At 37.9% G+C, this 25,429-nt stretch overlaps 1 protein-coding gene across 2 annotated transcripts in view; it reads left to right on the top strand.

Moving 5' to 3' along the window:
• LOC136857134 (M-phase inducer phosphatase) overlaps positions 1-25,429 on the top strand; it is a 441,034-nt gene that overhangs the window by 404,534 nt on the left and 11,071 nt on the right. For both annotated transcript variants that reach the window (XM_067135542.2, XM_067135543.2), the window contains 2 exons: positions 5,776-6,082; positions 20,498-20,663. In XM_067135542.2, coding sequence (XP_066991643.2) covers positions 5,776-6,082; positions 20,498-20,663 — 473 coding nt within the window. The remainder of the gene's footprint in view (positions 1-5,775; positions 6,083-20,497; positions 20,664-25,429) is intronic.

Raw genomic sequence — 25,429 nt, 5'->3', positions numbered from 1 at the left:
TAAAGAACAAGTAACAACTCTCATTATTGTTTCGTATTGAAGATGACGTTAGGCTTAGATATCAAGGATAATTTAATTAAAAAACCATCAATTCAATACTTTCCACGTTTAATGTGGTTATTATCTACATGATTTTATGTAGACTTATTTAGGTCAGGTACATGTTTCACCCATTATTTTGGGCATCTTCAGCCTGTATACAACCTTTAGGTCAAGGTTAGGGACCTTTTTAACCAATATAAACATACCAATATATACAATATATACAAACATTAATGAACTCTTAAGACGGGTAACGTAAGTTAATACAGTTAAGTTTTTTGGTCCTAATCTATCTAATTTGAAAAATGTCCAAAACTAAAATGGATATTCTTTTTGGTAGAAGGTCCATTTTAGTTTTTGTCAACAGACACCGTACGTCAAGAACATGATATGATATAGGGGTCACATAAACCCCGGTATCTGAACCTCTTTACCAACTTATGTTACCCGTCTTAAGAGTTTATTTATTTTTGTATATATTGGTATGTTTATATTGGTTAAAAAGGTCCCAAACCTTGACCTAAAGGTTGTATACAGGCTGAAGATGCCCAAAATAATGGGTGAAACATGTACCTGACCTAAATAAGTCTACATAAAATCATGTAGATAATAACCACATTAAACGTGTAAAGTATTGAATAGGTGTTTTTTTATTAAATTATCCTTGATATCTATGCCTAAATAAGGAACAGTCGCTCGATTCTAGATAACAAATAAGCACGCGCACCCCGATTTACTATAAAACGGGAGCGCTCCCTGGACGGCGGTCAGTCTGGGATGGTCACGAGAGGAGACAGGTAGTCACAATTAATCATGGTCTTGCGCGACCGACCTCGACACCGCTGGAGGCGTAGGGACATGGAGACATCGGAGGCGTAGGGACATGGAGACATCGGAGGCTCCATGTGCTGGCACCGCAGAACGGTCCTCCTTGTCCGGTGCAGGAGTCTGGATCACCTACGCCCCAGCTCCGGATCTCCCCTCGGCATTGGCAGATTATTGGCATTCTTTCCATCCAGACCACGACGATGAACTTCCAGCCGCCATCATCCAAGCAGCACCAGACATGTACCCAACGTCGCTCCAGGATTTACAACTTAGATCGGCTCCATGGGACATTATCTCGGGTGATTCAGACTCCCCTGCCCCCTCCAGGGCAGGGTCGGAATCGGACGACAGATCCGAAGCTGGCGACCGCCTCGCCTCCGACACCGAAGAGGATACCGACGATGGCTACTACGACAGCAGCTCCACTTACATTTCCTTGCCATATAGCGCTAAATTAAGGCACCATAGCCATGATTAAGAGAAGAGACCGGGGTTATATTACCAAATACCAGTAATAATATAACAGCATCAGCGTGAAATATCTAGGTACTTAATTTATTACAAACTAATAATGTGTTAGTCTTCACATTGAAATGAACATTTCACAAGTACTTGTCATTTGAAGAAGTAATTTGTCACAGTTTCTTATTCAACAAAACTGTCTTGAGAAATTCCTTACAATTCTCATCATAGTTGAAGTACACGAGTTCATTTTTTATTAAATCTACTGAGCATCTCTTTCTGTCATCTCTCCATTTTATTACCATTACTGAAAATACTCTTTCAGTATATGCATTCAATGGAAATATACTTAAGACAGACTTAAGTACCATCAAAATATTCTTCAGTTTTTCGGAGCTAATTAAACCGGTGATATATATCCACCTATATGGTATTGTTTTACATAGGAGAATTAGTTTTAGCTTTTCACCAGCACCACTTTCACCAGAAAACAAATTGACTATTTCTACAACTTCTGAACACATGACATCAATATTCAGCTTTTCCTGTAAACCTAGTGTCTCCACTAACTTTAAAATCTTGCTGAACTGAGGTGAGTTTTCTAGAATTACACAATTCATCAGTGAAAAAACATTACAATCATCACTAAAATCAAACCATTTACATAGATAATTAACACAAACCTCATAGACATGTATAAAATCATTTTCACAGACCTTAACTTCCCCAGTAAGCCAATCATTCAATTTATTTAATGTGCAAGTCACTTTGTAACCAAAAAATGATTTCCCCATTCTCTGCTCCAGTTGCATTTTTCAATTTTTCATAACAGTATGTATCTCACAGACTGTTAGTCACTCTTTTCAAAACTAAGAACTGCCTTATTGAAAACATCTGCTAAATGTAACAAAAAATGTAGATACAATTCTACTGGAAGTGTTTGCATACCAGAATCTGATTCTGAGGAACCTAACAAATATTTCTTAATGAATACTGGACAATTATCAACACTTGAAGAATAAGATACTACCTCTGGGAGGTTTCTCAGCAGTCTTTCAATAACAGGCTTTATAGAAAGCCATCTTGTTGGCACATGTCTTAACAAATAAGTGTATTCAGTATCAAGAAACTGAAAGAATTCTTTTAAGTGTGAAACTCTTTTTGCTGAATTTGAAATGTAGGTAGATACTTTAATTATCAACATTTCACTATCAATTGGCATAGAATTCATCCCAGCTTTACATGAATTGTGAACATTTGCACAACAATTAGACTTAACCAAGGTTGGATTTTCTGCCTTTAGGTGTACATATACAGAATTCTTTTTCCCCCAAAAATTAGAATTTGCATTGTCAGCAGTATAGCTTGGAATCTGTGACAACATTAAACCATGTTCTGAAATTCTGTTATTAATTCATGGTCGAAGAGTGTGTTCTGCAATTTATAAGCTGATACTATTATGGATCCCAGTGCAAATGTTTTTATGTTTGTTGCCTGGTGTTTTACATGCCTTTTAATACACTGTTATTATTTAATAAGCACCAGTGGAAAAGGTTTTTGTATTTGTTCTCTCGTCTTTTGCATGCCTTATATTACTCTCATCTTTAGAAACGGTAGAGCGCCTATATTTTTCACTGTACCCGTACATATAGTACACAACATAAAATGCAGGCATGTCCGGAAAAAAAACAACATATTTAGTGTTTACGTATAATAATTCTCAGCTTTTCTACAATCATCACTCAGTTAATAAGGTCAAGGATAAATATCAGCAATCAGGGGTATATAAACTTAGTTGTAATCAATGTCCAGTAAGTTACGTGGGGCAGACTGGACGAAACTTTGCTATTAGATACAAAGAACACATTAACTCTTTCCTGCCCTTAGCGCCTGAAAGTGCCCGCTTGTCCACCTTGCCTTTCGGTCCTTAGCGCCCGAAAGCGCCATCTACATACATCTGCAATCTATGCAATAGTTTTGCATTTTTTTTTTCAGCAGTGAAGTGTTTATAAAGCATTTATGAACACGCAATACACTCTACAAGGCTTAGGAAATAAAAGAAGAGCGATAATCTATCTTGACATCGCCTAGGCAACGGTCTTGAACTTCCGCGAGTGCGGATCAGCTATTTCGTTCGTAAACCTGGCGTTATTGAATACTGTGGATATTGAAACTGAGCTGAATACAGGCGAAAAAAGCGACACGCAATCGTTGAGTAGGGGTGGATGTGAATTTTTAGTGAGTGAAGAACATAACAACGAAGATAATTTTATTGATAACAATGATACATAAGTGAAAATGGATATCGAGAAATCAAACCTGATGGCGATGCCGCTGCAATTCAGGTAACACAACCATTTCATTACTCCGAATGATTATATGGATGATGTTGAACCTGTCCGTACCGAGCTCGATACTGGGGCTGTACCTTAATTAAGGCCACGGCCGCTTCCTTCCCACTCCTAGCCCTTCCCTGTCCCATGGTCGCCATAAGACTTGTCTGTGTCGGTGCGACGTAAAGCCACTAGCAAAAAAAAAAAAAAAAGAACCTGTCCGTAATTTGGAAAGAGTATTACAAGAAATAGATTGCTTTTTACGTATGTTAGGACGAGACAAACTATTCAGTGACATAGCCAATTGCATATATATCAATGCAGCATTCAAGCAGGCATTTCGGTAAAATAGATACAGAATGGGAAGACACTTGCCCAGAGGAAATAAAATGTTATATACATGGGCATCATTCCACTTCCAAAATCACGTGATTATTGGTTTAGAGGGATTCAGACAACATGAGAATCTGTCAAATGCAGCCTACCTTTGTGTTGAGTATCACCAAGGGGGGGGTTGAACCAACAACTTTATAACTATGAGTAGTGATGTATATTTTCTAATATTAATGAAAATTTGAATACATTGTGATCAATAGTTTTTATAATATTTAACTTTTCTGAAACAATGCGCTCTGCTTCAATTAATTTCTCCTAAATAATAGGTGGAAACCTGGGGATAAGCAGAGTGAAAATGTGGGCGGGAAAGAGTTATTGTGTTAAAATATAATTGATTTTTAGCCATGAGCTCCTGCATAGTTGATTTTAATAATTCATTTACCTCTTTGGAGCAAGACCTTTGGATTTTACGTTTAAGTTGGAAAAGTAATTTGCTTAATATCTTTGAAAAAATCTTTATAAATTTGGATCAAAATTATAATCCCTCTTGCAATTTAAACGAGATCTCGGAGGAGTTAAACATTCTTATTGAAGAAATTATTGGTAAATTCCTCAAGCCTAGGCGCCACCTTAGGTCAACACATTCCCTCACCCTCCACACTGGGTCAGCCCCTCCACAGTTTCCCCTCCTAGGTAGCTCGCCTCTCAAACAACTTTCCAGTACAGCACGTAGTTAATGGTGGAACTCAAGGTGAACTAGGCCAATTTGGATGGGGCAGGACATGAGTAGCCAGATGTGCCATTATATTACTTAAGACTAGTTAGCCGATTTATTTTATTTTTCGCTTATAGATTATTTCTGTTTTTAGGCCAACTTTATCACTGTGGCAAGCTCTCAAAGCAACTTATGCAGTAAAATATTCCACTTTGTAAATTTGCTTGCAAAGCAATCAACGTTTGCAACAGTCTATGCACATTACAGATGACTACACAGCAGTAAACAATGAGTGCATCTAGTATTCATTCATCACAAAGACAGGCTCACATAAGATTTTCATCTGTGCTATTTTAAATTCCGATATCTTAGTATTGTTATGACATGACGTTTCATACGTCACATTTTATCTGGATGCAATCATCATTGAATTTACATACTTAATACTGTATGTTCAATGTTACTGTTACAATTTAAAGGTCTGTATATTTAGTTTTCAACTGAACATGTCCTGATGAAGGATGAAACATGTATCAAATTTTAATGTTGTCTTAATAAAGAGAAGCAATTTGTATTGTAAAGGTGGAATGTATGAGCAAAATTGCACAAGTAGTTACTTATGACAACACGGGCTTTATGATGAAGTTTATTTCATGTAATCTGATTTGATTTGATTGTAGTTTGATTTCAGTGAGCGATTCTGAAAAGGGTATTGTATGTCTTGCCTTCAAGTATCAGCTAGAGAGGAGTTAAGAACAGCTTATTGTGTGTCATGAGAATGTAGAATATTACAAAGATTTTCTCTTAAAGGTGTTACATTAAATGGCTGGTTTGTTTTATATAAACTTGTTTTTGTATATTTTTCTATATTCCCTACTGAGAGACCAGGATTTTTAAGTTTGAACCTTCAGGGAGCCTTTGTTGAAAAGTGAAGCTTTAGAATATTTAAGTTTGTTCATTTTCCTCGGCTATCATCTGTTTTGGACAGTTCTATCCTTTGCTTCTATTAGAATGGTAACTCTGTTCATAGCTTTTAGAACATATGTTATTTCTTTCCAGAGTTCTCCAGTAAAATCTCCTAGCCGGAATGAAGAATCGCCGTTACAAGTTACCACCTCGTCAATTGTTGATAATTCCCGTCCTTTCAAACGCCCAGATCCTCCTTGCTTGAATCTTAGCCCGCTTAAAACCAAGCGTTTGAAGTGCTTGCCCCTACAAGCTATAAACGAGAACACAGCATTCAGTCCATGCTCTTCCCTGCAACAGAAATCCCACAGTGACCTTGGTAAGGAGCGACCACCGCCTGTTCGACTACAACGTAGCTTCTCTGAGACTGAGGCAACCATTAAAATAGCTCTTCAGAGATGTAAGTTTGAATTTGATTTTGTACTAACTGTTTTAATTGAAAGATAATATTGTGACAATATTAGGAAGCATAGAGGAAAAGTGCAAAAGGAAAGGTTAGAACAGTACTAGACCATTAGAAAGAAGAAAGAAAAATGGTGTTTATGTAGGTTTTCACATATATCAAATCTGTAACTTGTTTCTTTTTAGAGCATTAAATTAGTAGTAGTAGTAGTAGTAGTAGTTGTAGTAGTTGTTTGAACTGAAAACCATATTGGATATATGATTACAATTCCAGCTTCCTAACTTCTGTTTAAGACTAATAATATTGTAAAGTATATTGTAACATTAATAGTAATTAGTCATTTACGAATGCACTGGTATATATGGAGTAATTTTGCCAGTAACTGCAGGAGTGGTATATCTCTTACGTACAGACCCACATTGGAATCTTCACAACTACTATAACCCTCAATTCTGTTTATAGAAACCAACAAGTATCTCTGCTAAAAACATTCAAAAACTAATGCTGGAACATACATTAATCTATTTTTATTGCACACACTCGGCTTCTCCCACGTTAATATTGCACCTATATTTGTTCCTTAATGAATGTGTATTGCATATACAGGTTCTTCCCAAATTACATTAGAACCTCGATAATTCAAAATCGGTTAATTCAAAATCCCGCCTAATTCACAGCAGCTCTCATTCCTGGAAACATGAGGTAAGGTTTTGCATGTGATTTAAATTGTTTAATTGGAAATACGGATAATTCGTAATTCGAAGAACAGTGTCTGTCCCATTGCCAAAATTTAGACTTATAATTCAAAACTGCCTTCACATTTAAAAAATATAGTATTTTGCAGAGTAATTTAAATTCAAAATTTCTCTGTGTCTTGAAAGAACTTGTTTTCCAGAGCGTGCAGGGGTAGCTTTCTGCACTTTTACTCACTTTGGTGTCTACAGTGTGCTTCATATTTGCTAACTTCAAGTGAAATCATAATTCTTTTGTATTCAGATTTTTAAGGAACGCTACGATATCACATAGCAGGTAGTGTGCGGAGAAGCTGAATCCACGAACACTGGCGATGCCAACAATTGGCGAAAAAGCATAGCTCATATAATCAATTTGTATGCACCGAACAATATTGTCAATGCTGATAAAACTGCATTGTATTTTTTTTAATGCCGAGCCCAAACTGACTTATGGCTTTAAAGTAGAAAAGTGCCAGCCGGGAAGTCATACAAGGATGGGGGGTCACTGTACTGTGTTGCAATGCACACGGAAGCGAAAGAATTCCTTACCTTGTTATAGAAAAGTTTGAAAAACCACGATGTTTTAAAGGCACCGGGTACTTTCCGTGCAAGTACAAGGCATCTAAAATGCATACAGTACTTCTGACAGTTATAAGGACCAGAAAATTCCTTGTCAGTATTGTGGTAAACAGTACAAAGGACTTAAAATTCATATTATTAAAGCTCACCAAGAAGAATATCGTGAATCCTTTGTAAATACGACCTCTATGACTCCTACTCCTGACCGAAATGTAGGGTTGGAAGATGTCGACTCATCTTTATCATCTACCCATTTACAAGAACCGGATGAACACGGAGACGTGAATAATACATATGAGCGGGAAATGAGGAGAGGAATTTCAGTACACTAAAGGCGCGCTCATCCCGATCACTGCGTGACATCAGACTCTCACATCATGTCTTACGCAACCGAAGAACATTCTATATTAATACCTAACGAACGCCTTGATACCCAGACAATTAGGAACGCAAATTAATATAAAAACAAAAATAATTCACAAGAGCCTCGGGATCTCAAATGTCAATACTGTAGCCAGTATTTTCGTGGTGAGGGGGGGCGTATCCATCCATATTAGTCGCTCTCATCCTGACCGACATCGCGAAAGATTGGTTCAAAATCACACGGCTAAAGTATCTCAAACAGATATATCCGGTTCAGTCACTAGCGAAGATCTCAATCCTAGCTACGACGGGGGTATATCAAATAATTCATCCCTAAAGTACAAACAGGAAATTCACATTTGGAAATCAAAATTAGAACAATTCACTGACGATCATGACTTTAATAAATTGGTTCAAGGTTTTGCATCATTCCTCTTCACGTCTATTAACCTCCTGCCTGGTCCCAAACACCCAGCAAGCTTTACGAGGCTAGGAAGAAACGCCGTCTAGCTCTTAACGGAAAACACCATAGTCACTCGTCAAATCCACAGCGTGCAAACAAACGTGCCCGCGAAGAAAGGCAAAACAAATGTAACTATGAACTGACCCAATACCAGTTCTACAATCAGAGACGGAAGGCAAGTGATGTGGGTGTTGGAAAACAAGTATGAGGTATTTAAAATCGATCTTGGAAACATCCATAGCTCCTTTTCCGATACCTTTTCCCATGAAAATTTACACGAAAGGGAAACTTATTCTTCTAAAATCACTGAAGCGGAGCGTGTGGAAATTAATGAAACGTTTGTGCCCACCGTGTCGAAGGAGGAAATTACTGCTGCCGTCCATGATATCGCAGTGGATACTGCACCAGGCCCAGATCTCGTTTTGATGAGAGTCCTTAAAGATTACGACGTATAGGCTATCATCACAAAAATAGCAACCAGAATGCTACAAACTGGCGAAATTCCCAAATGTCTGCAGAATGCGCGTACAATTTTGTTATTTATTCATTTGTATAGTTTACGTCCACATTGGAGCACTTAAATTAATCCATATACACTACAGTCTTCACAATATTAGTTGTAATGTTTTCTCAACTTCCTCTTCTCTTCGCAGAACTTCATTTTTTCTGGCCTGGCTGCCCTTTCTTCATCTGTAATGGTGTACTGTTTTCGTTTGACTGTTTTTAATTTTAGTCTTGTATTTCTACTTCTCAGAATCCTCTTCTCTTTTCTCTCTGCAATTTGTTTCATTGTTATATTCAGCTCTTCTAAATCATTCTGGACCTCAACAAACCAGTTGTTCTTGGTTTTACTTTTCCAAAAGAAATTGAATAATTATTTCAGGAGTCTGGTCTCTAGTAGTCTTACTATGTGGCTGAAAAAGGCAATTCTCCTTTTTTCGCATTGAATCCACAATTGATTCATTTTCATTAGGCAACAGTCTCCATTGTCCATTTAGTTAATGTTTTTTATTGAAGATTGTTCTGGTGATCCTTCTGTCTATTTTTTGGTCTTTATGCATTGTTGCTTTGGTATTCAACTTAAGAGTTTCGCTTGCATAAGTTGCTTCAGGTTTAACTACTGAACCATAATGTGTGAATTTGGCGTTTATCGAGAGAGATTTCTTATATGTTGACCATATGACTCGTGCTTGTCTGAGTTTTGTTGTTCTGTATTCTATTCAGGCTTTCTCATTTAGGTTCCAAGTTATAATTTCCCCAAGATACTTGAACTTTTTTACAACCTTAATTTGTTTGTTATCATTTAGTTGAATGACAGGGGTGTCCACCTCAAAGGTTGGCATAATTTCTGTCTTTTCAAATGAAATTTGTAATCCCACTTTTGCTGCAATGTTTTCTAGTTGTTCAATTTGGACTTTAGCATCTTCCACATTATTTGCCAGTAGTGCAAGATAGTCTGCAAATGCTAAGCAGTTTAGTTTTATATTTCTATCAATCTTGATGTTCGGTTGGCATTTCTTTCTCTATTCTCACATGACCTTCTCCAGTACACAATTAAACAAAATAGGTGAGAGACCATCCCCCTGCGGAAGTCCAGTTTTGATTGTAAATGGCTCTGACAATTCTATTCTAAATTTAACTTTTGCTTTAGTATTCTTGAGAGTGATTCCAATAAGGTTGATCAGTTTTCTGTGAACACCAAATTCTTGAAGGGTATTCAGTAATGACTCCCGATGAATACTGTCATCAGCTTTTTTGAAGTCAACAAAAGTGATGGCTAGGTTCTTACTTCGAGCTCTTTGATGCTTCATAATCCACTTAAGACTGATGATTTGATCTGGACAACTTCTGCCTGGCTGAAATCCTCCTTGGTACTTTCCAAGTTCTTGGTCCAGTTGTTCCTGTACTCTTGAGTGAATAATTTTAGAAAAGATCTTATATGTGGCATCAACAAGGCACATCCCTCTATAATTATTGCGATCTGACCTATCATCTTTCTTGTGTAGGGGGTGGATTATTGCAGAGTTCCATTCCTCAGGCATTTTTTCGGAGTTCCATATGTCAATAATACGTTTATGTAAGTTTCGGAGAGTTTTGATTATTGGCATTCTTCCATAATTCTGCAACAAACTGATTTTCTCATGCTGCTTTGTAGTTCTTGAGCAAGTTAATGGCTTTGATCACTTCCTCATATGTTGGTGGTATATCCTTTTCTAGTGGTGTTTTGTTTTTTGGTTTGGGGTCAAACTCCAGATATTCTCTTGGGTCTTTGTAGTTGAGTAATTTTTTGAAGTAGACTGCCAAAATATTTGTATTGTCTTAGTTGTTTTGTGCCATTTTCCCATTTTCATTTCTCAGCATAAGTGTTGGTGGAGTATACTTAGACTGATACTGTTTAAACGTCTTCTAATAATCCCTTGCTTGAATGATTCATCTATTGTTCTGAGCATTTCATTCTGATGGTTCCTTTTAATTCTTCGAATTTTGTTAGCCGCTTGTCTTCTAGCATTAGTTAGTTCTGCTCTGGATTCGTCAGTTTTTCTTTGTTGTTCATTTAACCATGCTTTGTGCCTTGTTTGAATTGCCTTATCACACTCATCGTTCCGCCGGACATGTTTCTTCCTCCTTTTAATGGGAGCAAGTTCTTCAGCTACTGATTTCAGTTCATTAATTATCACTTCTAAGTCATCACTTAGTTGTGTTTTAGATCTCTTCATTATTCATTAAATAAGTGGGGTCATAATTTCTCTTCCTATTGGATTGGGCAGGCTTAAGTTTTCTCGTTGGTGTCAACTTAATTTTTATTTTGGATATGTAATGGTCTGAATCAATGTCTACTCCATGGAGAACTCTGACATGATAAATTTCCTTATGATAATTTTTATCCATTGCAACATGATCAATTTGGAATTCCCCCAATTTTATGTTAGGACATTTCCAGGTCATTAATTTGTGTGGTCGCCTCTTAAAGCTGGTAGTTTCCAAAATAAATCTATGGTCTGTACAAAGTTCAATTAACCTTTGACCATTCCTGTTTGTTAATTTATTAGCTGGCCATTTTCCTACTACTGTGCGGTATCGCCTTTCTCGTCCTATTTTTGCGTTGAAATCTCCCAGCAAGGTTTTAACATGTGCATCAGGGATGTTTGATATCATATGGTCGAGTTCCTCCCAAAATTTGTCCACTTCTTCTCTATCCTTTCTGTTTTTATCATTTGTTGGTGAATGTACGTTTATCAAGGTGTAGGTTTTGTTTTCTACTTTAATTGTTAAGGTTGCTGTCCTCTTCCGTGCTTGAGGAGAAGTCTTCTTTTGAGTCTATTATACTATTATGAACCAGAAATCCCACTTCGAATTGAGAGACGTTCTTCATTGCCCTTTTCTCTGGGGATTCTTTATAGAGACAATATCCTCCTGATTCAGTTGGATCCTGATCTGTATTTCGAAGTTCCTGAAGTGCTGTTATTAAGATTTTATGTTGATCCATTACATCTGTTAAGTGCTTCAACTTACTAAGTTTCATTAGCGAGTTAATATTTAATAAACATACCAGATGTAAGGCTTTTTAGGCGTTTGCTCTATTAACCAGCGTTTTGTCTTAGGTCGGACACTAGACTCGTCAGAGTGGGATGTGTCAGACCCTACCCACTGATGCTGGGTGTATGCAGGTGAGCTTATCAGAAGCCTATATATGAGGCACAGTCTGATAACTGCGTACGGGAGATAAATCTCCACAATGGAATTATTGCCCGCCTAGCAATTCGAATGGAAAATTCTAAATTCCCATGGAGGGAATTAGATATTTTTCACCAATAGAGCATGTAGAGCCTTACATCTGATATGTTTTTGACATGCTCTATTGGTGAAAAATATCTAATTCCCTCTATGGGAATTCCGAATTTTCCATTCGGAATTGCTAGGCAGGCAATAATTCCATTGTGGAGATTTATCTCCCGTATGCAGTTATCAGACTGTGCCTCATATATAGGCTTCTGATAAGCTCACCTGCATACACCCAGCGTCAGTGGGTAGGGTCTGACACATCCCGCTCTGACGAGTCTAGTGTCAGACCTAAGACGAAACGCTGGTTAATATGAGGAAACGCCTGAAAAGCCTTACATCTGATATGTTTTTGACATGCTCTATTGGTGAAAAATATCTAATTCCCTCCATGGGAATTTAGAATTTTCCATTAATATTTAATTTCGCAAAGTATGAAAACTTTCCTTTCTTGTTGAATTTAAGTTTCTTCTCAAATTGCTGTGCCTGCATGTCTGTTGGGCTCACTAGGTGCTCTGATTCACCTTGATCTTCTAAGTGACATCCCACCTTATCCGGTGATCCAATTTTGTTATATAAGAAAGGTGATCCGAAATCAGTGTCGAACTGGTGACCCATCATTATCTGAGTCATTAGGAGAGTAATAGAAAGAGTATTCAACAATTGCCTACGTGAGTACATCCACTATAATGAACACCAGAAGGTTTCTGTTCAACTCCAGGCACCATTATAAATACTTCATTCTCGGTGCATTGTTAAAATCTGCTAAACAGAGGAAAGAAGACATCGCAGTAATTTTTTTGGACATTCGAAAGCATTTGACAATATCAGTCACAGCCACCTTCTAACAATTCTACAGTCCGAAGGAATACCTTCAAAACTCGGGAACGTAATTTCCAACCTTCAGACTGGGAACGTCACTCAAATCAAGACGCAGAAGGGTAGAACAAAACCTATACCCATAAAGAGGCGTGATGCAGGGATCTCCATTATCACCAGCCCTCTATAACCCAGCCATAGATCATATCTTAGACGAGGTAAGCGAAGATAGTCTTTCGTGATATTACAAACTACCACCTATAACCGTAATGGGCTTTGCCGACGACACCATCATCGTTGGGAAGAACAAAGAAGCCGGCTTGGATCTTGCTTGACTAGCCCGCGGGAGGTTCGAAGAAATTGGTTTTGATATCATCCTCAGAAGTGTCGGGGATATGTGTAATCCGAGGCAAGTTGAAGCAAGGGTCGCTATCCATGGAGGAAGACTGTAGGATTGACTTAATTGGAGACAGCGAACAAATTTGTTACCTTGGAACTACCTTCAGGGATACCATAGTGTTCGACAAGACTGCTGTAATGAAAGACCTTCACAGTAAGCTCCAACTTCTAACATCGTCGCCACTGCTTAAGGAAGACGAAAAGCTCATAGTACTGAATTCTTCAATCTGTCCCACCCTGATATATCCTTTTCTGACACGCAGTTTCAAGAAAATCGCACAGAAATTTTTATCCGATAGTGATAAAGTGATTAAAAGTGCAACAAAGAAGATATTGCAGTTGCCGACGGATACTCCAGATGGCATGCTGTACACCGAAAAGAAATACAAAGGACTCGCTCTTTTTAAAACCTCGTGGGAAGTCTACCTACAATGCATTAATGCCTGCAACATTTTGCTTAAGACTAAAAATCCACTTGGCGCCACTTCAAGGGATTCTCACGTAGAGAGTCAGGAATGTATAGAACGTCTAAAATTAACAAACACTGATACCTGGAAAATAACCGCCAAGATACTAAGAAGATCCGTGAAGAGCTACGAGAACGTGAATTCACCTCCTGTTGTTCACTACTGCAAAAAGGATTCGGAGTACAACTTTACAAAGAGTACACACCAACAAACACTTGGGTGCGAGATAATACTGGACTGTCTTGTAACGAGTGGAGAGAGGCTATAAAGATGACCGCTAATGTTTCTGCGGTGCGCTCGGTGCCAAGCAGATCCCTGGACAACCACCTCTGTCGGCATTGCCACGGAGAGAAAGAAACTCTTGGTCATGTCCTGGGAAGAAACACGCGGCACCACCAGATCAGATCCTTCATTGCCGAAGAACTGAGAAAGAAGGGATTCAATGTACATGAGGAAGTACACAGACTGGCCATAAATGGTAGTTCGCAGAGAATTGATATCGTAGCCTTTAAAGACAACAGCTCTCAAGGATTCATATTAGATCCGACTGTCAGGTTCGAACACCATAGCGGTGAGCCAGAGGTGGTTAATCTAGGAAAGATTAACAAATACAAACCCACTATCCCTTACTACAAATCTAAATGCCACCTTCAGGAAATCGAAATAATAGGGATAATGGTTGGAGCTCACGGTACCGTACCTCGTCACATTGTCGTCACATGGAAGCGCTTCCAACTACCAATGAAGCTCATCCCCGAAATTGCGACTCTTGTCCTCCGAGGCTCCATCATGATCCTGAGACACCACCTCTACAGCTACAGCTCTGAAATGCCACACTGATTATACCATTCCTTTATAATTTAGAGTTTTCTTCAATTAATAGATCTGTGCAGAAATTTGGTATGTTTTACCTTGTACTTTGTGGCAGCCTGTAAATACAGGAGGTTGTTCCTAAATAAACGGTAATGTACATAATCCAATGAATAAAGCACTTGCAAAAGGGAGTCGGTATACATTTCTCCCCGTCTTTGAATCATGTTCCCCCCCCCCCCCCCATTGGGAGGGTTATATTTGCTATTGAATTATCCATTTGAATACTGTAAATGCATCTTGTTGGATACATTTTGAAAATAGTTTTTTCCGTGGCATTTAAAAGGTTTGAACTGTGAATCAAAGTTAATTGCATGCAGTAACGAGTCTTGGAATATTTTGTGACGTAGCAAGGCATTTCTGAATTACGAGTTGGCGGTTAATTCAAAATCACGTAATTTGAAGTCTTGATTTACTCCTTTGAATTAACAAGGTTTTACTGTATATAGTATGTAGCTGAACCTTTGACTTACTATGTTGATAGTTGCCACTTTTTGATTGAACTGAATGCCCCTGTAACTTTTAGAAATAATTAGTTAATCTGTCATGTAGAAGCATATGAAAGTTGTGAAATGTTAAGGAAGTTGTACACTGTAATTAGTCTACCTACAGTTTAGGAATATAATAGTGAGAAGTTCAGTAGCTTTGTACATATATTTTGTCTTGCAATAGCCTAGTTATGGATACGGGAAAAAATCATAAATAGCATGGATTATCATAATACAAATTTAGCAGTTAAGATGAAGAATTATGTGTCTTGCTGCACTGAAATACTCCAAGTCCAACTCATATTCGCATGAAAGCCCATAACATCTTCACAAGAATTTCTTAATTAATATTATGGCAGAACATTCATGTATGGTACTGCTACAATTCCTTGTGTATCATCTGGATTTAAACCTAGGGAAATATGAAAAAATTATTTGCTATAACAGTAAAGCATTCTTACTAGACAATTCTTGTGAAAATGGCATGAAAAAATAGGAGAATGTTTGCAAATTCACACAAACAGTAGAAAGTTAATACTGCCAAAAGGAGGGAACTGTAGAAGATATCGTGGGTAATTTCATAATTTTGCTTACCACGTCTTAAATTCCAAGTATTGATCCCCAGTGTATTAAATTCATAAAGAAATATCTCGCTTTCACATCACGAATTTTCACCTTTACTGCTTAGTATGATCATATTTTTCACAGCCCTAAAAATGTTCTTTGTCATCTTTTGTGTATGAAGTGCAATTCCCAATACAGATAAGAGTCCTCACCGCAGGAGGCAGGTCGGGGAAATTGCGCAGTAACAGGAAAGGGCCTTGAATTCTTGAACTTCACAGGGTAAATTGAACCTTCGAGGAACAAGATGTTAGCCTCATGAAAGTTCAGTATAGCTTACTGGTTAGTAGGTTGCTGAATAACCCAGTGAACCTGTTTCTGCTTGTATTTCGCCTTTCAGTCAAAAGTTATAAATTTATTCTGTATTGAGTTGTACAGTGAAAGGGTTATGAAAATTTGTGATTTCCCATTTTTGCACCAGGCAAATGCTGGGTTTGTGCCTTAATTAAGACCACGGTCGCTTCCCACTCCTAGCCCTTTCCGTAGCGTTGAGCACAGAAGGAGGGGTGTCAGATGATTTGGATGCAACCACAACACACAGAGTTACTTTCCATCTTGAACACAATTAGTTCTAGTCCAATTCATCTGGCATTCATCATGGTATTTACTCGCATATTTTTTTCCCACTTCTACAGCAAAAAGAAGGAAAGGGGGGGGGGTGTCCAGTATGCGATAACCTCAAATTTGTGCAGTGAATCCACGACTTCCAGGCTATAAAGAGCTATAAATTGTACGTATAAATATTCTGCATTATTCTTTAACACACTTATGAATGTATTTGAGTTATACTGGGTATTTTCGTTGGAAGGCAATATTTCTAAATGTAAAAAGACAAATGGGAACACAACTTTTAGGCCTACATATAAAGTAAATCTATTCAGTTTTAGTTACTCGTGTCACGTCATTCTTTTCATCTCATTAATTCCTCTGGCGAGGTTGACATCAGGAAGGGCATACAGTTGTTAAAAGCTCGCTACGAAGATTTGTCTCGCTTCATACTCGACCCTGTAGAGAAAAGGGATAATGGTATCATATTGTCATATTATGCAGTATTGATACAAAGAACTTAATGGCCAGTTATTTGTCTCTGTTAGTTGAGCAGTAGGCCTACCCTACCACACAGTAAACCTGATAGCTGCTTAATTTGAATGATCATCTTGTGTCGCCATGTCATCATTTCAAACGACATCATCTTCACTGCCATATTGTCGGCTGTGCACTGCCATCGAGAGCATTCGAGGTCCCCTCTTTTTTGAAAATATATAAATAGTTTCATTCCCAACTATACAGTCCAAACTGTGTGAATCTATTCCCAAATGGTTTCTGGAGATGGTCTCTGATATTCCCAGTTGGTGTATGTGTAGCAGACGCCACTCCTTCCGAATAAAGCAGTGCTGTAGAAAATGTGCCAAACCACCAGCTGATAACTAGCGTGTTACGTGTTGTACTTCCGAATGTAATACATAGTGACTGAAAGCATTCTTTTGATTACTGCGACTGTTGAAAGCCAGGCCCATCTTTTTAAAAGTATATTTCCTGCTTGTTCTGTACGTTTATCTTCAGCTGTATGAAATTAAATGGTGTATGACTTTTAGTGCTGGGAGTGTCCGAGGACAAGTTCGGCTTGCCAGATGCCGATCTTTCAATTTGACGCCATAGGTGACCTGCACGTCGTGATGAGGATGAAATGATGATGAAGACGACACATACACCCAGCCCCCGTGTCAGCAAAATTAACGAATTATTGTTAAAATTCCCTACCCTGCCGGGAATCGAACCCGGGGCCCCTGTGACCAAAGGCCAGCACGCTAACCATTTAGCCATGGAGCTGGACAAATCAGCTGTAAATGAGAGAAGAGAAACCATATTATTTAGGTTAGGTATGGTATCTCCCGGATAGTGTCAAAAGTTCCACGACGGAAAGAATAAAAATAAATAACAAGAAAGTTTGCCACATTTATGGATATCTACAAGTTTGGCGGTAATGCGTTTTATTGTCATAATGTTTAATTTCGTACATTCTTTGTCTCCACTTTTTTATTAACACATACCCTAGTATGTTTTGTTTGACGTCTCTGAAAATCATCATAAGTGGGGACATAAAATCAGTACTGTTGTTGTTGTTATTGATACCGTGTTTGCGTGAAAGTAGGTGCTGGTTTGAATGGGTCTGTCTACGACAGTCAAAAGATTCATTTAAAAATTTAAAAATTAAGGTTATATTCTTCTCAAATATTAAATTTTAACAAACAACATGATTTCAGGTACAGAACTAGTTTGATACAAACTAGAAAAAACAGAAAAACCTAGAAAAGGTTAGTTACAATTTGAGCTCCCTCTTTACAGAAGTCCTTACATCACTAATGTTGTGTTTAGACAGGTAGCCAATTTCTTTTACAGGATATTTAAATCACAATTTTCAAGAGCACTTTGCTCCAACGGTTACAGGTTACGTCCTTCCAAAGCCACCACTCAATATTTACACAAATATATTTTACCTTACAAGAAAAGAGCCTTTATGGTCGATAATTATACCAAGGAGACTACGCACCCAAACCCTTACAGCCTACACAAGGCAACCTTTAAGTTAAGAGGTTAGAGCATTGTTGCTCGATGAAATTTACACTTTCAGGCCTCTTTAGGCACAACCTACATTTAAAAATACCGGATCAGTTTTCTTTTACATGGAAGAAAATAAATACAGGGGTATCAAGTACCCTTTCTACTAGGTCTTTATGGAAAGCAACAGGTTCAATTACTGGCCCCAAAATCAAAATGTATGGAGGCGGACACTTGCGCTCCTTGAAATCGAAGATTTAAAACCCTACTTGGGGTTGAGGCCCAACGATGCAGAGGCTAATCCCACACTACTGAGGTGACTAGATGGACAACTTAAGTTACAATTTATAATAGTGAAAACAGTTGCAAAATCGTAGTCACCTCAATATTAATTGAAGGGGAATTTGAGAGGGTAACGCACTCTCTATTCCCGGTTTTCAGTTTAAGTACTTTTGACTTACTTGAACTTTTACATGAGAAGGAAGTTTACATTTTAGGAAATTGACTGTTACATAGTTAAAGATTGGAAACCTTCCCCTCGAGTCAGTTTGCGGAGATAACTACTGAGATAGAAAAATGGTGGCCATTACCTTTGCTGATGTTCTGCCTGCCGATGGATGAGGCCTCCTCTCTTAACACACACACACACACACACAATAACACGACGATCAATAAGACAACTTAGCTCGAAAAAGCATCCGCTTTTATACCCGAGGGGAAGGTTCGTGAGGGTTGTGGGCTAAAACCAGACACACTCCCTCTCTTTATTAGTAGATAAAATAGGTACAAGAAGCATGTGATTGGTTGAAAATTAAATACACACAATTTTTAATTGGCCATTCCAAAGCTGACGGGAAGAGACAACTGTGTTGACAACTGTGATGCACCAAGAAACAAAAGGAATCCAGTCAGTTTAGGAAACCTTAAAATAACACATTACTTTATCACTTTAGTAGTGACATCTGTTGACCAACGTCCCAAATTCTTGCACTAGTTGTTTCATGTGTTAGATAGCGTTCTTCAAGGCGCTTCATTTAAATGCACAGGGTTGAGGTGTACCTTCTGGTACAGTTATTGTTATTATTATTTGTTAGGTACATTGGCGAGTAAAACAATCGTTATGATTGGATAGTTTTTATCAGGTTTTAAATTTACTTCTCTCCAAAAAATATCTATATTGGTCTGAGTTACAAGATATTGAATGATCGCTTTGTTAATGATCTTGCCTGCTATATATTAATAGCAACAACCGTGAATGTTTCTCAACTAAAGTAAACTCGTTTCCTCATCCCGAGGTAGTGCAGCTCTTTTTAGACATGCTCCCAGTGGAAGGGAGTTAGTTACATGTACCATTTTTAACTCGTATCAACCTTCCTGCCATTCGTACATCTCTGGCAGTACGTTACGGGAAATCAAACTCAAACTCTCTAGAATGGCAGTTAATTGTGCTAACCATTATGCTGGCGGACATTCTTAACTACAAAACACAAATATATAGCATGACTGATGCGTGCTTGCACTGTGCGGGTCGGACACAAAACTATTCACCTATTTGTGTGATGTCATCACAGCTGCAATAAGACTTGTACCCGCTTCGAGGCGAAATCATTGTTCTTCTCCGACATATTACGTTGGGAAGTCTTGTATAAGAGATTTTTTTTTCATTTCCTTCGTCTCGAAAAGCCAGGGGTCTAATACCCGAGTAAATACAGTAACTCACCACGGATCAAGATGAAATTTATTACTTCTAATAATTAAAAAATCTTGAAAATAATGTTAAAACACAATATTTAGATTTATTCATCTTAGGTACTTAATAAACAATGACACATACACCAATCTGAAAATAACATCAGATGATGAGTAAAAATGTAAAATTGGAGAAAAGTATATGATTTAAATAAAAGAACTGATTTTGGTTTTAAAAATAAAAATAATGGTTTTATTACACCCTGATTATTGGCACAAACCAATAACATTATAAGAACAGGCACAGGAGGGGAAACCATAAGCATTTCATGAAAGAAAATCCTTTTTCCACCTGGAAAGGTAGTTAGAAATTCTGGATTATATACTCTCTTCACTTAACCAGCATTCTTAGTTTCTGTAGCCTTCAACAGTGCAGAATAGAATAATCATTTTTTATGTGCTTTGGAGCCAATGACCTTAGCTGTTAGGCCCTTTAAATAACAAGCATCATCATCTTATGTGCTTTCTAGTTCTTCCAATCTGTACTTAGACTTAAGTCATTGTTTGTTTCTTTCTTTCAGCAACTCAATTTCCAGACCTGATTGGAGATTTCAGTAGACCCTTCGTATTGCCACTCGTGCAAGGCAGGCACCAGGATCTGAAGACTATTACACCAGAAACCTTAGCGCGTGTCATTAGGGGAGAATTCAGCGAGATGGTGGATTCTTACACGATAATAGATTGCCGGTAAATATTACTGTTAAGATGGAAATATTGAACTCTATTTTTGTTCCTGTTTGTTAATCAGAGAATATGAAGTAGTCATACTGGAAGAGGAAGAAAATCTTCAAAGGGGCTTGCACATTGTAAGCATGCAGTGAAGACCACAATACACATTCAAGGCTGACATTGTTTCTACTTATATAAAAGGCTTATTTTTTCCATCTTTCCTCACAGACTTTTCATAGTCAACTCTTGACCTTTGCTTTTTCCAACAGGTTTGCAAGTCATAGGGACTTCTGTTTCCATGCATTTCAAGACCATTCCTTTTCTTTAACTAATACCTTTATTCTTCAAACATAACAGTTCGAGCCCCACTGTCTGCACATCAAGCTTCTTTCCCAGTCCTGTCCCATCATCACCATCGCCATGAGAGCTGTCTGGCAGAACAACGTAAAACAAGTACATGGTGGCTGCGAAGGATTGGGACAAATATTTGAATATGTTTATGTCATTATGTAAGTGAATTTGTATTTTCCAACTCTATTGTTTTGCTTCATCAGTATCTTATTGCTGTACATTGTTAGAGAAAATGGCGGAAGCAAGACAGTCTCTGGAGAAATAAGTGCAATGTGTTCGTTTTTATTCTGTGTCGAAAAATGCTTGCTAGGTTAAACACGTAATGATAGAACTGTATGTACATCCAGGACTGAAAGTGTGTACATTTATTTGGATAAACAAGCAGTTTATTGAAACAGAAAGTGTTTGTTATCAGTTCATGCACACAGAATCAAGAACATTTGATCGAGGAACTAGAACGTTCTTTGCAAAAATCGAAGTAGCAACTTAACTCGCTCAGTGCCAAGCACACCAATCGACATTTTCAAATTAGTACTTTATAAATAAAAAGTTTAATCCTCGTTTTCAATATAAAACAACCTTCATTTTAATCCTCCTCTTCAATAGAGGTTGTTTTATGTTGAGAACGACGATTATATAAAAATTATTTGTAAAGTGATAGCCGTCAATACGGAATGAGATTTATAACATGCACGGTTTTAAAACTAGCGCATTGGCAGTGCCAAACACGTCAATTGATGTTTAAGTGCATTTGTTCAAATAGTTGATTGTAGCTCCCATAGATGTCATCCAAATGCAGTTTAACTTTCACAAATTCAAAATGATGGATCAGTGTATCGATCGATAAACAGCTAACCACATTCCTTAGTAAAGTAACTTCCTGTTGGCATCAGAACACATGCTATCTTCACTTGTTCAGTAACCGCGTATTTGTTCTCGGTTAGTGTCTGTGCTCTTGTAAAATGGGCTATAAATCGTACAAAAGTGCAGATTACTTGCAGGAAAGTGATATACAGAGTATGTTAAAAGAAGTGTATACTGATTGTGAGTCGGAAAATGATTTAGTACCTTGTGTGGAGGAAAGTGATGGCGAGTGCTGAACCTGATGAGGTAGGTCCAGCAATATTTAGCAATTTATTTTCGGAGGATATATCTGGTGTTGATTCAGATGACTGGTCACACACAGATCTTGCATCTTCATGTTATTTTTCACGCTGGCATATGTCATTTCTCGTAACAGAAACTAACCAATGCGCGGAACAATTTTTGAGCACAGTAGCAGGACCATTTACTAAATACTGCATGTGTGATGATTGGAGGCCTGTTACTTTGGATGAGATAAGAAATTTTTAAGACTCAGGATGATGACTGGTATTGTAAAAAAGCCTAAGTTAGAAATATATTGGACAAGAAACATGTTTGCTACTCCCATATTCAATGAAGTTATGCCTAGAAATCGCTTTCAGCTCATTTTAAACATTACTGAAGGTAACTTGAAATGTTCATGCTATTGTATGTGCTACTTTTCTTTAACTGCACTTTTATTTGTAACTATGTCAAATCAGTTCACCTCCCTGAGAAATGTCTGGCACAGGGCATTTAAATTACCTCAGAATGCCTGGCATTGGTGGCAGGAAGACTGAACTGCACCGCATTATGGTATGGCGGTATCAGAATAGCTTAATAAGTGGTTTGCAGGCGTGGATTGGACATTGGGGTCCTACTGAATGGCCCGAAAGATTCCCCTACCTAACACCGCCAGATTTCTTTTCTTTTGGGGTAAATAAAATGTACAAGTGTGCTATCCAAAATGAAGCTCATCTGTGGCATATTACTGTTTAGGAGTTCAATTTAATTTCCAATAACCAAGCAAGTTGGCCGTGCGTTTAGGGGTGCACAGCTGTGAGCTTGCATTTGGGAGATAGTGGGTTCAAACCCATCTGTTGGCAACCCTGAATATGGTTTTCCGTGGTTTTCCACCTTCACACCCGGCAAGTCACGGCTGCTTACTTCCCACTCCTAGCCCTTTCCTGTCCCATTGTTGCTGTAAGACCTATCTGTTTAATTACATTAAACAATGTTGTTATAAACCACCTATTCAATACATTGAAATGTTATTACATTTAGAGTTTCACCATTAATATGAAGTTATAAGCGGGACATGTTTAGCTCTCTTACAGAGAATCATCAGCCAATCTAGAATCTCAAAGGTTGGTTTATGTTTACAACTAATGACTTAAAAACTATTTGTACATTTTACGATCTTAAAGTTATTTCACTAATATCGTAGAAGGCAGAATCATTGGTAGCGTGCCTTATTAACTAGAACTTAATAATGGAAAAGCAAATAAAAATACATTCATTTAAAATTATGGTAGAATAAGTTTGCTCTCAAATATTTTACAAACATTTGCTTTGTCTAAAATCTTGAAGAATAACTTGTAATTCAGTCTTAAAGAATTAATAATTAGGTCATAGATATTTAAAGTTTAAAACATGAGATCGGGCTAAAAGTTTGTTATCCTTTGAGGATAAGATCTATAAAATTCTAAGATTTCATCATCTTGTTGATTGTAAAATGTGACAGGTTAAACTTTGGTCTTTACGAAGTTTGAACTTTTGTTGTCATTTGACACCGGTGATGTTGTTGATTATGTATTTGTTGACATCAATGACCAAAGCTTTGAAGCAATGAATTAAAATGGTTCGTAGTTAAAGGGACGTGATTTGACGAACAATGTAGCTACAAGTTGTTAAACAGGCTATCGCTTGTTGGCATGTCCCTCCAATTACTGCTTCTCTGTCTGGTATTGTCTAGAGTTGCATACAATTCTTACTTAATAACATTTGGTTGTTGGTTTTTTATTTCTTATCAAACATTTGCCCCTTACTTTGTAGCCACCCTGTAGTTATGTTATTCCTAATTCTTCTCTTGTGATTAAAGCGTAAAAGGCTCGTAATTGTGTTTTTATGCCTTTTTAAATCATCACTTGCCTGCAGCAGGGGAAAAGTAGGGAAGAAGTGTAGCTCGCGTAGTCGGATATGGTGTAAGCCTTATTTGTGGAAGAGAGCAACACGAACAAATATTTCAGGCTTGCATAATGAGTTGCTAATTCTTCTTTGGGTAATCTTTCTAGCACTCATTATATCATTTACATGGTGGGGATAAGTAACCTCCTTTCAGAGGATCATCAGTTTCATGCTAGGTAATTCTGCCTTTAGCCTACAATACTAATTAAGACATTATTTTGTGTAGAAGATAAATTAGAAAATTCATAACTTTGAGTCCAGAGCATCAGATATTCTCAACAATAGAGTTGTAAATTAAGATATGGAGACCCGTAACGACGTGGGATTTAAAACGCCTGATACATGGATTTCTTAATAGTTATTTGCTTCATCGAAAATAGCAGGAAGAGCAGCTTATGCCCTAGTGCGACGTACCGCCATACTGCTAGAGAACGTCAGTGATCCACAAGGTAAGCCGGTTTAAAACAACGAGGACAACCACCGGCTCCTAGCTGAGTACTTAAACAACCTGCTCAATAGTAATCCACCCAGAGAAGACTTCACCTACCAGTAAACCACACCAAACCCAGATTCAACATTAAAAACTTCATATCTGGTCCATAACATACAATAGAAGAAAATTTGATTGATCCACCTTTTTTCAATACGTATGTTACCAAACCCAGATTCGGTACCTCCTTCAGTGGAAGACTCTAACCGAATCATCCAGCTACTCAAGAACAGCATGGGAGCTGGAGACAACTTCATTGTGGCAAAACTCTGGAAGGGTGCTGTTAGCCAGGAAGTGAACAAGTGTACAATCATCATTCGGGATGTCTGAATGCATGTCGTGAAATCTGAAATTGAAACACTAACCAACTCATCCACCTGGAAGCCCTGTATGCCATGGAGTCTATCACTGAATCAAAAACTAAGTGAGTTTGGCGTGCAGTAAGGTCACGCAGCTATGAACTTGCATTTGGGAGATAGTGTGTTCCAACCTTACTTTCGGCAGCCTTGAGAATGATTTTCCGTGGTTTCCCATTTTCACACCAGGCAAATGCTGGGGCTGTACCTTAATTTAGACCACGGCTGCTTCCTTCCCGCTCCCAGCCCTTTTCTATCCCATCATCGTCATAAGACCTATCTGTGTTGATGTGAGGTAAAACCAATTGTAAAATTAAAAAATGAAATAGAAAAGGCTTGATTGAAAAAATGGATGTCAGTGAGAGAATTCTGGAAAGTATCCTGGTTGCCATCAGAATAGACCTTGGCTCTGATCCACCCCCTTCACAAGGAAGGAGATCTTGCAGATGTGAACAACTACTGAGGAATCTCTGTCCTCCCAATAACATACAGGGTCATGTCAAAGACCTCACTAACAAAGCAGAGAATCGACTGGACAGTCAATTGGGGGAATACTA

This window comes from Anabrus simplex, chromosome 1 (genome assembly GCF_040414725.1).
Source record: "Anabrus simplex isolate iqAnaSimp1 chromosome 1, ASM4041472v1, whole genome shotgun sequence".
Taxonomy (NCBI): Eukaryota; Metazoa; Arthropoda; class Insecta; order Orthoptera; family Tettigoniidae; genus Anabrus; species Anabrus simplex.
This window is presented reverse-complemented; position numbering and strand designations above follow the sequence as displayed.